This window comes from Myotis yumanensis, unplaced genomic scaffold (genome assembly GCF_028538775.1).
Source record: "Myotis yumanensis isolate MYYU_CA2020_CCGP unplaced genomic scaffold, mMyoYum1.0.hap1 SCAF_2, whole genome shotgun sequence".
Lineage (NCBI taxonomy): Eukaryota > Metazoa > Chordata > Mammalia > Chiroptera > Vespertilionidae > Myotis > Myotis yumanensis.
In genome coordinates this window covers 39,839,820-39,852,367 of record NW_027223753.1, presented here as the reverse complement: position 1 = coordinate 39,852,367, position 12,548 = coordinate 39,839,820, and the positions used below count along the sequence as shown (strand labels likewise).

The 12,548-nt window shown below is 42.4% G+C and overlaps 1 protein-coding gene across 3 annotated transcripts in view; it reads left to right on the top strand.

Moving 5' to 3' along the window:
- Nucleotides 1-12,548, top strand: part of FYB2 (FYN binding protein 2) — a 93,952-nt gene that overhangs the window by 35,693 nt on the left and 45,711 nt on the right. For 2 of the 3 annotated variants that reach the window (XR_011470238.1, XM_070405213.1), the window contains exons 3-4: nt 2,004-2,216; nt 3,961-3,994. Coding sequence is in view for 2 of the 3 variants with exons in the window: in XM_070405213.1 (XP_070261314.1) it covers nt 2,004-2,216; nt 3,961-3,994 (247 nt within the window). In the remaining variant the exon portion in view is untranslated. The remainder of the gene's footprint in view (nt 1-2,003; nt 2,217-3,960; nt 3,995-12,548) is intronic. The other variant, XM_070405214.1, reaches the window with a different exon arrangement.

Genomic DNA, 12,548 nt, shown 5'->3' with positions numbered 1-12,548 from the left:
CAGGTTCAGTGGTTCTCAAAGCATATTTATTGAATGACTGAAATGGACTGATGAGGTGGGTGGATGGATTGCCTGCTTCTAATCTCTTTGAACTTAGAATAGCATCTAAATTACTACTCATTTCAAGGTCCTGCTTCTTTTGATCCCTGTTTATGTCTCTAACTTACCTCCTGCCTCTTCCCCTGGCTCACTAGCCCATAGTCAACACACTGGATTTCTTGCTGTTCCTTCAACAGACTTTGTTGTGACTCGGGACCTTTACTATTGCTATTCCCTCTTCCTAAAAAAAACTTTTTTTTTAACTTTTATATACTAGGTTCACGGAGGTCAAAGTCAAATAACACTTGCGGATAAATCTTTTTTAGCCCCCCTATCTAAAGACCACTTGCTCACCACCAAGATTTGCACTCTTTATATCATCCTCTTTTTATTTCCTTTATAGAACTAACACATCTTGTTTGTTTACATGTTTATCATCAGTCTCATCCTATAAGAATGAAATTATCTTTTTTGTTTGTTTGTTTGTTTACATATTTATCATCAGTCTTGTCCTATTAGAAGAAAAATTCCTGAGGGAAGAACTGTGTCTGCTCTTATTCTTGTTCAGCTCTATCCCCAGCCCCTAGAACCATGCCTATAATATAGTAGATAAGTAATTACTGATGAATAGATGGGAAAGAAGAGGGGATGAATGGGAGGAGGGTTATGTGGGAAGGAAGGAGGACGGATGTGTTGATTACCTACCTGGTGGAAATGTTATGAGGATTGAAAAAGATAACCCATATGTAAACCACTGAGCACACTGCCTGGGAATAATTAGGGGCCCAATAAGCAAGTGATCATTTGCTTTCACTGTCATGTCCTTAATTTGATAAAGACTAAAATTACTGACATTGGGACGTATAACCCCAGAAGAGAGAAACTTTGGCCCTGCTAAGAGGGCAAGAACAAAGCCCCTCTGCTTGCAGGGGACAGCAGGACTTTGAGAGTCTCACTGGTATATTTGGGAAACACTAGCCAGTTATACCATGTAACCAACCCCTACTTTTTGCACCAAAAATCAAAGCGCTTGGTTAATATAAGAGTTTGCATTATTTTCCGAAGAAGCAGATATAATTTTCATCTATAATATTGGAATTTCTGTTGAGTTTGGCTAAGAATAAAATATGCAAAACTGGGATTATCCTGCCAAATTCCAGGACACAAAATCCACAGGTGCCTAGGTACCACCAAAGTCAGCCTTGAAGCCTGTGTTAGGCTATGAGCCCTGGAAATCAGAGATCAATCCTGATTCCTCTTTATAGCACCCATGTTATTGCCCACCATAAGTCCCTAAAGAATCCTTTCAGTTGTCCATTTCCTCTGAATTGGGCCCTGTACTTGGTGCTAGGGAAAGGTCAATGTGGCCTAGTCCCTGCCCACAGGGGCCTAACTCAGTGAGAAGTTAGACGAGCCCCTCTAATAAGCCACAACGCTGCTGGAGAGGTGTTAACAATGTGCTATGGGGATATAAAACAGAGTCCTAGATTTCTGGGAGCAATCAAGAAAAGCTTCTTAGAGGAGGTGTCATTGGAGCAGGGCCTTAAAGGAAGAGTTGAAGTTTGGCATGAAAGAAAAAAGGGAACAGCATTCTAGGACCCAGGAATGGCATGAACAAAATCCTGGATGTACGAAAGCTTTTGAAGGCCTGTAAAATCCAATCTGGGAACTGAGAAGCCAATGATGTGAGTGAAAGATGTTTGGGCTTCAGGTCAGGGAAGTAGGATAATAAAATCCTGTAAGAAAATAATCTGGAAATGTCAATTGGGGCCGTGTGCTTTTTAAATGCCAGAGGAAGGAGCCAACAAAGGGCATGCTGAGGAAATGGCAGTTCATCCTCTGGGCAGCAGGACGGTGACAAGATCAGGGCCGTGTTTCGATCTGGACACTCTGGCTACTGGGTGGAGTATAGATGTGGGGGGAATGAGAATGAGGCAAGGCAACTCATCAGTTTCTCCCCACAGGCCATAAAATGGAAACAATTGACAACCTACATTGTGGCTTTTTGTGCTCAGAAAAAGACCCAGATGTCAAGCATCACCAGCTTCCCAAAACGAAACCACTGCCTTCCGTGGAGTCCCTGGGTCCACCTCCCGTGAAGCCACCGAAGCCTCCAGGAGTGAGCCTCCAGGCCTTCCTGAGGCGGACAGCTGCGGTTCCCAAGACCCCCAGGGAAGGTGAGGAAATGCATAGCCCTCACAACCCCACCACCACCACACACAGTGGGCCAGTATCCCCCCACTCCACCCCCCCACCCCCGCCACCTCCCTTTCCGCATGAGCGCCCAGTGAAAATGCTGAACTGCTTCTCCAGGGCTGGACATCCATCACTGCTCATTCTCACGTAGAGGCCGTGGCAGCTTGCCCGTGAAATGACAAACCTGCGGGAATTGGCCCCTTATCGCTCCTGAGCCAGCCTGCTTCCCCTGAGAGCCTTGCATTTGATCACTGGGAATCCGTCCAAGAGGAAGAAAATGAAAAGGAGCAGGGCAGGGAGGCAGAGCACCTCTGTGTTTCCCACAAAGTATGTGTTGTCAACACAGCCTGTGCAGTAGACGAGGGGGAGGCAGTGAAAGGGAGGCAGTCAGTGTGAACTTGACCTGCGGTCATGAGGGAGGTCCCTCAGGCCTCTGCAATCTGCCTGCAGTAATTCACTGAAGGGCTCCCACCTGCCCCACTGGTCCCTTCCAGGACTGAGGCACCTTGGAAGCCATTTCTCTGTGCTGTTAGGTGTCTAACTCTGACACATAGAGGCGCCCTTGCTCATCTACACCCTCACTCCAGACTCACCCTATTGACATTTTAAACACCTTTGTTCTGTCTGCTCTAATGAAATGGGAAGGGTAGGGAGGACTGGGCTAACATGTTTTACTGTGACCATGAGTGCCAGCAGACGGGGCACTAAACGAGCTACTTCTAGCTCATTGGTTGTTCATTTGACTGCTCTGGGCAACTTCATGGTTAAATTTCTTGAACTCAGTGGTTCCCAAATTTTCGTGTGCATCCGAATCACCTAGGTGACCTGTTAAAACACACTACTGGGCCCCATCCCAGAGTTTCTGACTCAGTTAGTTTGGGTTGGAGGCCTGAGGATTTACCTTTTTAACAAGTTCTCTGGGGCTGCTCATGCTGCTGCTCCAGGGACCACGCTTGGAGAACCACTACTATAAGTCATCTTAGGTCTCATCCTAAAAGAAAATTCTATATAGAGAAACAGGGCTCTTAGCATTATACGTTAAGAATACAGCCACCTCCATATCGGGAAAGTCTATAAACGTTAAATAATTTAGGGCTCAAACCATCTCTCTAAAAGGGAAGAAGGTTGTGAAAGGACATAAAACAAAGTAAGTCTTTTATAATAAAATGGGCTTTGTAAATTGTAGCGCCCCCCCCCATACACACACACACACACACACACACACACACACTAGCTGTTTAAGTTTGGGCATGTTACTCCCTGAGCCTCATTGTCCTTGCCTGTACATGGAGATGACAATAACACTCACCATATAGATTATTGTGAGGATAAATGAATGAGATGAGGCATGGAAAGACTTCGTAGTTATTGTCACACCAGTAAGAGCTCCATAAGTGCAATGTTATCATTATTTCAAGCATGCATTCTCTTTGCCAGGCCCTGTGACAGGCATGAGATTAAGAGAGAAACCCAACAGACATCCTGGTACTCAAGGAGGTCAAAGTCTAATACAGGAGAGTGTACTCATGATTAAGCACCATAAAGTGTGGGCGAGGGCTGTGATGTAGGCAGTGATCATCTGGATGCCAGGGAAGGGGAGGCTTGGGGCACAGGTGAGTTGCCAACCACATTGTGTCTCTGGAGTCAGGTCATTGCACAAACACAATTTGCTTTAATCAGGCTGCCGCTACCATCTCTTTTTCACTCTCCCTTTTGCTCTTGCAGCAGCTGTGAAGGAAGGCTACCTGCCTCCAGAGAGGTAAGTACCTGTTTCTTAATTGTGCAGGAGTGTAGCCTGCCAATGAGGCCACTGAGCCTGCCCACAAGCAGGCAGTAAGCACAGGCCAGGCATCGGTATTTCTCCAAAGGGTTGCGGGAAGAGCAGATGTAGAAGCAACAAACTGCAGCTCTTGTTTTAGATGAGAGATTAAATAAACCACATTTAACAATCATGCTGACATTAAGTTGCAAAGATGGTCCTCTGAGGTACTTTTATTTATTGTACAGTTGGGTTCGGTAAATTGAAACATCAGCTTCCATAGTAATAAATTGAATTAGAGGCTACAAAAAGTCGAGGGCAGCTGGCAGGATGTTCGGAACTGGTAATGGGACAAAGACCTTCTATTTTTGCTGCATTCATTCTAAGAATTTTCCCATGGAAGTGTTAGGTCATTAATTCACTCAACAAAATACTGTTGAGCTCTTTTAATGCATTGACCTGGCTACTTAATACAGATTTTCTCATTTCATCTTCTCAAGAAGGCATCAAAGTTGCTGCCTCTGTCTTCATTTTATAGCTAAAAACACTTGGGCTCAGAAAGTTTGCCACTTGCTGAGCTGTGATTCTAACTCAGGTGTGCACAAACTATTTTTTATTGTGATATAATTGATGTATAACGTCTCAGTTTGAGGTACACAGCCTTTTGGATTAATACATTTATGCATCATAATATAACCACTACAGCAGGTTAGCTAACATCTTTATCACCTCATATAATTATTTCTTTTTGTGTGTGTTGAAAACAGTTAAGATCTAGTCTCTTAGCAACATTGAAGTTTCTAATAAGTATATTTTTACTCCAATGACTAGGTTGTGCATCAGATCTCCAGAACTTAGATCTAGGTGCAAGTTGACTGGGTTGCTCCTATGTCTGGGGTTCAGCTTGCATCTGGCTGATCTAGGATGACCTTAGCGGGGATGACCTTGGTGCAACTCGACTTAGCACCCTCATCACATCCTCCGGCGAGCTAACTGAGGAATGCTGTCCCAGCAGTGGCAGCAGACAAAGCCAATAGCACAAACACTTTCCGTGCCTCTGTGGTATCACATTTGCTGACCTCCTATTGGTCAAAGCACGTGACAGGACTAAGCCCAGCGTCACAGTGGGAGGCACTGAAGTGCAGGGTCCAAGGGAGGCATGAAGAATAGTAGCGTCAGTCCTATCAAACTAGCACAGAAGGGAAGTATTTGAAATGAATGCTGAGGGTCAACATTCGCTGGATAACATGGGAAGGAGCACTATAGACAGAGGTAGGAGGTATGAAGTAACATATTATTTTGGAAATTAGAAGCAGTTAAGTGGAGTTAGAGTATAGAAAGTGTAATAAGGTATGGAAAGAAATGGGATGGTGAAGGTATACAGGAACCAAATCTTAGAGTGGTGTGTACACCAAGGAACAGATAGTCATATTCAACAAGGGGGAACTCCTAGTTTAGTGGTTAGAGTTAAATGATGGGACAAGGTAGGTTGGTGGACCTGCATTCCATGTACATTTATTTGAATGAGTGGACACAATTTCGACATCTCAGGAAATGGTCTGCATTAGTTACTGGATGAGCATTGGCCCTGGTATGACATTTTGAGGGAACAATGGAATTCTGATGTACCCGAGTCAGTATCGGTGCCTCACATACAGGGCGCATCTCAGTGTTATTGAGTGTGCCATGATCATAATGTATAGCTAGATACACATTTTTCCTGCAGCTAGGCTCTAAACTAAGCTGACTTCTCTCACACTTTCATCAAAGAATCAGCAATCCATTTCAACCCTGGGCACAAACTGGCTGTGATGTTCAAGTACTGGGAAATGTAGTCTGTGACACCTTCTTCGTAAGGGATTTACAAGGGCAATTTGTGCTGTTCTTTCATATTGACTTTAGAACTGAACCAACCCTCATCCGAAATGAGATTCATTGCATCTCGATTATTATATGAGCCATCCTATATAATAAAAGGGTAATATGCAAATAGACCTAACGGCAGAACAACCAAAGGGTAATATGCTAATGATATGCTAAGGCTGCTCAACCGCTTGCTATGACATACACTGACCACCAGAGGGCGGATTCTCTGACCAGTAGGTTAGTTTGCTGCTGGTATCCAGCTGATAGGGACTGAGCGAGGTGGCCAGACACACCCTGGAGCCCTCCCACGGTCCCTCCCTGGCCAATCATGCACCAGTGGGGTCCCTCAGCCTGGCCTGTGCCCTCTCAGAATCTGGGACCCCTTGGGGGATGTCAAAGAGCTGGTTTCAGCCCCATCCCACAGGCCACTCCCCTTGGGAGGGTGCGCGAGCCTCTCCCTGTCTCGACTGATTGGGTACAAACTCGCAGCAGGCGCAGTGGGGCTGGGATAAGCAGGAGCAGCAGGTAGGAGCTGCAGGCAGCATTGGACTACGGGTTTCCCAGTCCCTGCAGGCCATCCAGAGGGACTCCACCCATGCACTTTTGTTTACTCAAAAGTCCTTCAAGTTGAACTGGGAGGGGGGTAAAAAAGATAACCTTCCTACCCCAGACTCAAAACCACTTGGCCAAGATCTACTCATTGGTACAGTGGACACTGTCTTTACATAACAGTTCTTAAAACATCTAAGGACTACATTTTTCTTTGAATTAAAACTCAATTTTTTTCAACCATTATTCACAAAACAGGTGTCTTTGTGTTTTAGCTGTATTTTAATAGACTATATATATGTACACACACACAATATATATATATGTAATATATATATATATAATATATATATATATAACATATATATATTATATATATATATATATATATATATATATATATATATATATATATATATTAATCATCTTGTTAGGAACTCAGTGCATTCACAGTAAACATTTTCATTTCTGAGCTTCTTCATATTATCAAATATGAGAAGTCGCATAGTGTAATGGAAAAATACAGGTCTGGAGTTAGAGTAGCACAGATTCAAATTCCTCCCCTGTACCTGAGAACAGTCACTTACCAGCTCAGAGCTTTAACACACACATCTGTAAAGTGGACACAATAATACTTACTTCACTGATGGCCATGAAGACTAGATGAGATAAAATGTCTAAAGCACCGCGAATAGAGAAGATGCTTGATGAGCCTGTTTGTTCCACCCTGGGCCTCTCCATCTCTGGTTGCCTCTGGAATATTAATATCTCATTAGCTCACAACAGTGAAATGACTTTTTGGAGATTATTCTTTGCCATCACTTTTTCATGGGAACCAAGCTGGCTGGCACTCTCTAGGACAGCAGCCCCTATTAGTGTGAGCAAAGCAAGGGAGTCCCAGGACAGCAGTCAGCAGGATCTCTGTCAGTACTTAGCAGAGCTGCCTAGTATTTCATTCATTTGCTATAAATACAGCTTTTCTCCCAGTAGGAAGTCAGAAGACAGTCCTGACTCAGGGAATCTCAGCTAGACACTAAGGAAGGGAGAGGCTATTTATTTCCTGAGCAGAAAAGATTCACACAGGACAGTGTTTCTCAGATGCAGGGCTATGGGTGGATCTCAGGAATCCACCATTTTCTCTCCTCAATGTTTTAATTTTGTGTTTTTGTTTTGATGGCAGGCTTTAAAAAAATACTATAAGCCTATTATGAATCTCCTGGATGACCTCTCTCAAGCCAATACTTTGGAATGAGCGTTTGTACTAGTATTTGTGTTTTGGTGTGTCTAGCCCATGCTGAGTGGGAGACACAAACGTGCCTGGGGCTGCAGCTCCTGTGATGGTCTAGGTCCTGTGTGAGAACCAGGAGAGGAGAGGCTGTGGAGGGGGACAGCTGCCTTACCTGAGGCATCCAAGCAGAATAGTGATGCTAGCAGAATGACGACATTATGGCCCAACAAAACGCATTTGTTCTCCTTATTTGACTAGTAGTTAAGTGCTGTAAAGAAATTATTTTTTTAGGTATTAAGGTAGTAACTGGGGATTGAGAGCAAAGTAAAGAAAGTGTAGAATGGTCAAGGAAGACCTCTCAGAGGTGGTGACATTAGGGTTGAGACCCGAATTCGGGGGCCCCAGTCATGGAAGGTCTAGAAGCATATTCCAGGAGAGGGCACCACTGGTGCAGACCCTCAAGGAAGAACTCCTCCCCCCACCATGTCTACAGAGCCAGAAAGGAGAGAATGTAGTTAAACACAGCACTGGGGGATGATGTGGGCAACCCTTGTGAGCCTGGAATGAATACTAATTTCTCTCTAAAGGCATTGGGAAGCCATGGAGAACGACAAGCTAGGCAGTGATGTGTGCTGACATTTAGTTTATAACAGTCACTCTGGGTTCCGTATAAATAATAAATTCAGTGGGGAAATGGGAGAAGAGGAAGACAGCCTAGGAAACCACTGCAACAATAATAAAACAGTGATTATATCATCAAAAATAGCAATCAACCCTTAGATAGTGTCTGTTCTAAGTACATATATGAGCCCATATATGACAATCTAAGAAGTGGATGAAACCATTCATTTTACAGATGAGGAAACTGAGTCACAGAGAGGTGAAATAAGTTGGCAAGCACAAGATAGTAGAAATGAAGATAAAGAGCCCTTGCCGGGTAGCTCAATTGGTTAGATAAGCGTTTTAATACATGAAGGTTGTGGGTTCAATCCCCAGTCAGGGAACGTACAAGGATCAACCACTGAATTCATAAATAAGTGGAACAACCAATCAATGTGTGTTTCTCTTTCTCCCTTTCTCCCTCTCACTTCCTCTCCCTGTAAAAATCAGTAAGTTAATTAATTTTAAAAAGAAATGGAGTTAAATCAATGGATTCAAGTTATGTTTAGGGGTGAAAGCCAGAAACTGCTGGGTCAGCTATGGGAGTGAGATGGGAGAGAAAGAGGAATCTAGGAAAACTAGATTTGCTGTTTGTGTCATTGATATGAACACCTGTGGAGTGCTTGGCACATCACTAGAGCTCAGTACCAGACACAACCTTCCTGAAAGCTATTTGGGATTTTTCTACTTAACTAAGCAAAAGCAGGACCTTTGTGCATGTAAGATCAGAATCTCTAAAGGCTAGTTTCTAAGTTGTTCGCAACTACAGCGCTCTTTCTTGAGTGGCTCCTTGTACGATGGGACGTGAAAGGGGGCCCCAAGATCTCAGTGTGCTCAACTGAATTGCTATGGGGCAAGAGTGAAGAGAGGGAATTTTTTTTAAGCCTGTGCCTTATGAAGTTTTACACCCAGAACATCCAGGTGGCATCAGCTTAAGCCACTTCAATCGCTTCTTATTACACTCAACCACTGAGCCAGCCAGCTAGGCTTATCCCCTTTTAATTGGATTTTAGGGACACAGCAAGGTCACTGTTTGGCCTGCCTTTCACAAGGTAGGAGCAGTGGATTTACTTAGGGTTTTTCTCTTCTTTCATGTTTTCAAGCATTATTCCTTTTTAAAAATCCCTGAAAGGTTCTGTTTATTGGGCACTTTCAATAAACAAAGCCCGTGTCCCTTACTTAGGTCCACTCCTTCATTTTAAAACACCCAACCACAGAGTGCTCTGTTCAGGTGGACCACTGATTCAAATGCTGATCTCATCCAAGCACCCTCCCAGACACACCCAGAAATAACGTTTAACCTGGACGCCTGTGGCCAGTCAAATTGACACATAAAATTAACCTTTACAGTCATTCTAGTTTTGTGGCCCTTTATTAAAAGAATTAAGTTATAAATTTATGAATTTTAGAAAAAACACTTTAGTGCCCAGAATTGGGCAACATTGGCAGCATTGTTTTTTCTTGTTTGTTTGTTTGTTGTTATAGAAGTCATAGAAGTAGTAGGTTGTGAAACATGGTGGTAGGGTTGGGGTTATACACACCCGTATAAATACACACATACATATTTGTATATCTGTATACACAAATGCATATATTCATATGTATCTGATATACATTTATCATAGACATATATGTGTATTTTGTGTGAATGTATATCATATATAAGAATATCTATGCACAAGCATAGATATGTGTGTGTGTTCTGTAAAAATTGAGAAAGTAGCAGAGCTAGTGGTAGAGGTGGTAGAAGTTCAAGTTCAAGTGGTGGAAGTGTGGGATGGTAGGCAGAGTGGTAGTGGTGGTAGTGGTAACATATACCTTATGTCAGTAAACACAGCATAATATATGTCCAGGAAGAAGAGACTTGGGCCCAATTACCCACCCAAGGTCACAGGTGAAGTTGAGACTCAGCCTCACATCTAACTTTCCAAAGCATGTGTCCCCTCACCACCCTTATGCCCGACTGCTTCATTGATTCTTCATCTTTATCAAGCATCTAAAATGTAGAGGATGGAAGCTTTATTAGCTCTTGAGAGAAACACGTCCTTGGAATTCTTTTGTGTATTTTTGTGAACATAGTACATATACATTTTCAGGTTCATTTTAAGTAGCATGGTTGTAATTTTTTAAAGTTTAATCATCATTTAATTCAGGAGAAAGGTTTCTTAGGGTGAAGGCCGGGGAGGAGAGTAGTCTTGTAAGAATTATTTATTGGAAATGGGGATTTGCCCAGTTTGGGACTTTGGGACATTGAGAAATCACATGGCCACATATTTCCTTGTCACCGAGAACATGTAGAATACCACACGGAGCAACTCCTAGCTAAGCTACTCCTGGTCTCTTTGCCTCCAAAGTGACCATTGACAAAGTGGAAGAAGGTGGGTTTTCCACTTAGATCTACCCCCTAATGAAATAAACACAGAAGTACAGCTATAGCAGGCTTTGCTGCTCAAGTCCCAATCTTCCTACTTAGTATAAGCTCTTTTGATTTTCCAGAACGGTTTTTCAGTGAAACTTTTTGATGCAGTCTCATGCAAAGTGATCCAGAGGAAGGTGAGAAAGGAAATGTACCTGTTGGGTGTCTCCCACATGTTAACTCAGTTATTCCTACAGTGACCCTATGAAGAAATTAAGGCCCCAAGAATCTGAATGACTGCTTAAGACACACAGGGATGGATACGATGAATCTAAGTACAGTGCCTAACATATGGTAAACCCTCAACAAACAGTAGCTGCTACTGGGATGGGTAATTTCACTGTTTGACCAAGTGAACAGATGTTTGAATGAGCTGTGTGTACCACTTCTCCAGAGTGAACGGCCCAAGACAGAGGTTGGCAAATATTCTCCAAAGGAGGGCTGTGTCCCTTGGGTAGATGTAGCAAGTGCAAACAAGAATGAGAGGAGGTCATGGGCCCATGCTTCAGCCAGAGAAAGCCAACTTGTTTTGCAGATAGATCTCTAAGGGTCCAAGAAAATAGGAAAGCATCTACTTGTGTAAATCATCTTTAACGCTCGCATCGCAGAGCTGTTGTTTCTTCTTGAATACAGATAATGTTGACTAGATCTTCAAGAAACACTAATGTTTTATTATCCAGTACTTAAATTACCAGAGGCTTCCTATAAAAAAATCAGAAAAGTTAGAATCCTGATACTATGCCAGTAATGAAAAGCACTTTCCAAAATGCAAACCCCAAACCTTTTTATAAAGAACACTATAATTTCTGTCCTCCAGCATAATAATATTACTATCATGTTTTTGTAGAAGGTCTATGTGAAGAGGGCAACTATTTCATTCAATATCGATAGCCTACTTTTAAAGCAGATTTTATAATTGTTGTTTTGTAGAGTAGGAAATTAAAGATTAAGTGATGTATCCAATATTTTATCATTAGAAAGTAGAAGAGCTGGGCTGACCCCAAGAACCAACTCTGTCTGTAATTCTATGCTGCCTCCCAATGATGTCTACAGTTCTAGGAGACAGACTATAGACTTAACAAATGGGGAAACAAAGAAATTGAGGCAGAGATATATTTAATTTGAGTTATTTCTTCCCTGCAATCCAAGTTCTTTCTATCGACCCACACTGTGTTAAATCAAGGCAGATCTCAGATCTGGTTTTAATGGACCAGAAAAAAGATAAAAGACATTGTCAGGGAGAAAAAGGGTGGTTTAAATGTATCTATAGTATCTTTTTTCTCCCTTCACATTAACCCTAACTCTGCCTTTCTGCTAAGACAGTGGATCTGAAGATGCTTTTTTTTTTTTTTTACATTTGAGTGAAATTCTTTCTGATCATCTGAAGTCAGGTATTTATTCATTTCTGAAAAAATAGTGCAAGAAATTGATTAAAAATCTTCTTTCAATTTTTCCACAAATTGTTTCTTATTAATAAAGTTAATTTACCATAAACCCAATGAGATTGTTAGACCCCTGGATCATGAGATACATGGGATAGTCTATATTTTAAGAAAATTTCTCTTGATTGTTTCATGCAGTGGGAGGGGAGCCAAAGAGTAAGGGGGAGAAATTATGATGCCTTAGAGTTTATTGTTTTCTATTCACACATATTTAAAATATTAGAGGCCATGGCGGGGGGGGGGGGGGGATCTGAAAATACCCAAAATGGACACAAAAAAACAAAACAAACAGTTGGGTGAAATGTACTTAATATCTATACTAATAATAGCCTAGGTCAGTGGTTGGCAAACTCATTAGTCAACAGAGCCAAATAGCAACAGTACAACGATTGA